Genomic DNA, 3,678 nt, shown 5'->3' with positions numbered 1-3,678 from the left:
ATATATATACAGTATATGCACTCACTGTTGTGAAACTAAATAAAAGCCAACAGTGTGAATGAGAAGAACATTGTGCTTTAAACAAATCTGGTATTTCAGCTTTGTGATTATATCTGCCATTTCCTCAGAGGATGTTATTCTGTGTCCATGTTTTCACTCTTAGTGCTCATGCACAACCAACGATTTGATGAAAGCTGGCTTGAAATTACCTTGTAATGTTGGATTGAAACAGCCTGTTCGGTGAAATATATCATTTGTATGCAGACATGAAAAAAAATTTTGTGGATCAAGCTAATGTTTCATCATATTTTAGGGGTTGTAAATGCTAACATTCTAAAATGGATAATTTGTGAATTATTCAAATACGCAAATTATCTTTTTCCTCAAGGCACCACTAAAGTTTTTATAGTAAAGCTTCAGAAAAATTTTCTCTTAATATTCAATCCTCTAAATATGAAGGCGTTTAATTCTTTCAGTTTAATGATGGCGTGAGACAAGGAAATACACTGACGGAGACAAATCACATTTGGAAATTCATCCGTGTGTTATTTAAAATGAGGTTCAGGGGGAAAATAAATGCATTACAAGTCATTTCTCAGACACCAAACACACTTTATAATCAGTTCCGTAAACTTGATCAAGAAGTGATGTAATTAATCTGGCATGATTACCATGTGAATGACTTTCTAACATATTTCAGTGAGACACTACTCGCTATTCCTAAGCCTACCACTAGCAGAGGGAGCTCAGGGGAAGAAGAATGAACATTGATCTAATCTGATCTGATTTAAATCTTGGAACACACCATCAGATTAATTAAGCAAGATATTTCCTACCAGCAAAGTTTGTAGAGGCCAGAATGGATACTTCAATGCTAATTGGGCTGGCACGTGAAGTCCAACCGAGTCTGCGACTTAGCTGTGCAGAAGTTCCCTGGTCATCTGGTTTGCCGGCTGCATTCACTGGAGATGGTGTCCAGCGCACCGCTGCGGCTGCCTTCCTTGCGGCACACTGGTGGTCGTCCGACTTTAATTAAATCAGCCTCATCGGTTTCAATCAATGTAAATCTACTTCCTGAAAGCACCTTAAGATTAAACTATAAAAAGTAAAAAAGTGGAAAAGAATGGCCTCGCCTCGGAATGGGCGAAGCTGGAGCTGAAAAACTACTGTCTCCTCAAACGCTTCTCAGAACTCTACACATGGCAGAACAATGAAATATTCCCTGTTCACAAAGGAACTTCTCATTGGTTAAGACTTTCTGCAGTAGTCACATGACACCCTCCAGACATGTAACAGAAGAACAGAGTAATAATTAATCAAAACCAGATCAAGTTACTTAAACAATGTCATGATTATTACAGTAATTAAATCAGAGTACCAAGGTATTGTTTTGACACTTCACAGATGCTTTTTATAGTTATAAACGGAAAACATGGGTGAAAAATAAAATATTTTCAGGGTTAATAGATAAAATGTCCACAGGGTGGCGGTGTTGACCCACAGATAAATCTGATGGGAGTCTTTTGATGTTTTGTCTCGTCTTATTTAACATCAGGGGCCCTTTGATGTCAATGTTTATTTCAGTCTTATTCTGAAAGAGGTGATAAACAAATTAACTGGCGACAGGAAGTCTAGCCTTTGTTCTAAGGCCTAAGAGTGAAGTATCAGATGAGTTAACAAGAACAGTAGTTTGACTTTTTCTTGTTGAGAAGATATTCCCGTTTCCACTACAATATAAAAACTGTTTTGTTTCTTTTCAGGAGATGAACTTTTGGGGGCAACAATAAATTTTGATCACCTGTCAAAAGATGAGGTATTAAAAGTTCTGAAACTGATGGAGCCATATGATGACAAAATCCAAGTCTTCACTCGGAAAAACCTGAACAGAAGCCTTGACAACTTAAACCAGTATGATAGGACTCCTGGGGCAGTAAGTGGAATCCAGTCATAAAAATTTAATTGTTTATTTTTATGTTGCTTTTTGCTACAGCAGCTTAAAGCTATTTATTGTTCTGATGTTTTTGACACATTACACTCAACTAATTATATTTAATATTTCTAGATGCTGAATGATTCCTACAATAAACTCTACAATGCCAAAATAAAGAAGTTTATGAAGAGTTCCTCTTCAGGTGAAGATGCAGGCAGTGCAAATGGAGAAACAACAGTACCTGCCTCATCCAAAGTCAGCCTAAAACATGACATAGGGTTGCCTCGTCTTGGAGTTGACTTTGGACTTCTGAAATCTAAGACTCTGGTCCAGGATGCAAATGTGGATTCAAACTCTAAAGTTAAAGACTTAATGGATGGCAGCAATCTGAACCTTCCCCCGGTGGGTCTTGGTACTCTAAGTAATTCTCTAGTCCCAAGACTAAAGCCTGATGCTAGAAATCCACAACTTAATGCTCCAGACTGTGATCTGTCTGGGACATTACCAGATGATCAAAATGTCAGGGTTGTACCTGGTAAATACCTGTCAGACACTGAGAAAGCGTCATATGACTTGACAGTGGCTAATCTTGATCTAAGTAAGGAACGTTTGACTGGTTCAGCCTCTAATGTTAGTGTTCCTAAAGCAGACATTAAAAGGCCTCAAATGGACCTGGAAAAGGTTGATTTTAATGTATCACAGCATGATATCACTGAAACAGATTTTGACATGCCTTCAGGTGACATTAATGTGTCTCTTCAAAAACCAAAGACTGGTCACAAATTTGATCATTTAAATATGGGTGCTCCAACTGGGTCATTTACTTTGCCAAGACTTGGGGTTAATGGCAGAAATGAAGATGAAATTGACCTAAGCCTTAAAAGACCACAATTTAAAGGAGGAATTTCAGCCTCTGATGCCAGTTTGTTTAAAACTAACATGAAAGAAAAAGACTTGAACACTGATGCTCCATCAGTTCAAATTAAAGGTCGATCTGGAAAGTACAAGGCACCTAAATTTACAATGCCAAAATTTGATCTGCCAAATATTCAAGTTCCAGACTTCAGTGAAGACTTGGATTTACCAGGTACTGACTTAACTGTACCATCAAGAAATCTGGAATTTTCAAGCTCAACTAAAAGAGTCCAAATGTCCCAAGATTTGAGCATGAAAACTCCTCAAATAAAAGGTGAAATGAATACAACTGATCGGGACCTTCCAAACATTAAAATGAAAAATCCCAAGTCAGATGTCAACACTCCAGATGTCAACATAGGCTCACCAAAAACAAAACTGAAACTGGCTAAAATGAAAATGCCAACAATTGGCTCACCAAATATGAATGGACCTGAAATTGATGGCAACATAAATGCTCCAGATATAGATGTTAAGGCTCCCAACGTCAATTTTAAAGGTCCCAAAACAGATCTAGATATGGATCTTCCAGATTTATCAGGGAAATTCAAAAAGCCAAACCTAAACCTACCAGACCTAGGTCTTTCTGGTCCAAAGCTGGATGGCCCGAACCTAGACCTGAAATCACAGGACATCGATATATCTGCTCCCAAACTCAGAGGTGGGATAAATGCGCCTGACATTAATATGCCCAACTTTGATCTAAACGCTCCAAAACTAGACCTCAATAGACCAAAGGTCAACTTAGACATGCCATCAGGTAAACTCAAAATGCCAGAACTTGAGGGTCCAGACTGGGATGTTAATGCTCCCTCAGGCAAACTCAAAATGCC

General features: G+C 38.2%; 1 protein-coding gene across 1 annotated transcript in view; it reads left to right on the top strand.

Moving 5' to 3' along the window:
* Window positions 1–3,678, top strand: part of LOC106535807 (neuroblast differentiation-associated protein AHNAK) — a 17,335-nt gene that overhangs the window by 8,721 nt on the left and 4,936 nt on the right. The window contains exons 4-5 of the mRNA XM_014032904.1: window positions 1,761–1,930; window positions 2,063–3,662. Of these exons, the coding sequence (XP_013888358.1) occupies window positions 1,761–1,930; window positions 2,063–3,662 (1,770 nt within the window). The remainder of the gene's footprint in view (window positions 1–1,760; window positions 1,931–2,062; window positions 3,663–3,678) is intronic.

Source organism: Austrofundulus limnaeus, unplaced genomic scaffold (assembly GCF_001266775.1).
Source record: "Austrofundulus limnaeus strain Quisiro unplaced genomic scaffold, Austrofundulus_limnaeus-1.0 Scaffold1571, whole genome shotgun sequence".
Taxonomy (NCBI): domain Eukaryota; kingdom Metazoa; phylum Chordata; class Actinopteri; order Cyprinodontiformes; family Rivulidae; genus Austrofundulus; species Austrofundulus limnaeus.
Note: the sequence above shows the minus strand (reverse complement) of the source record. Positions and strands in the feature narration are given on the sequence as shown.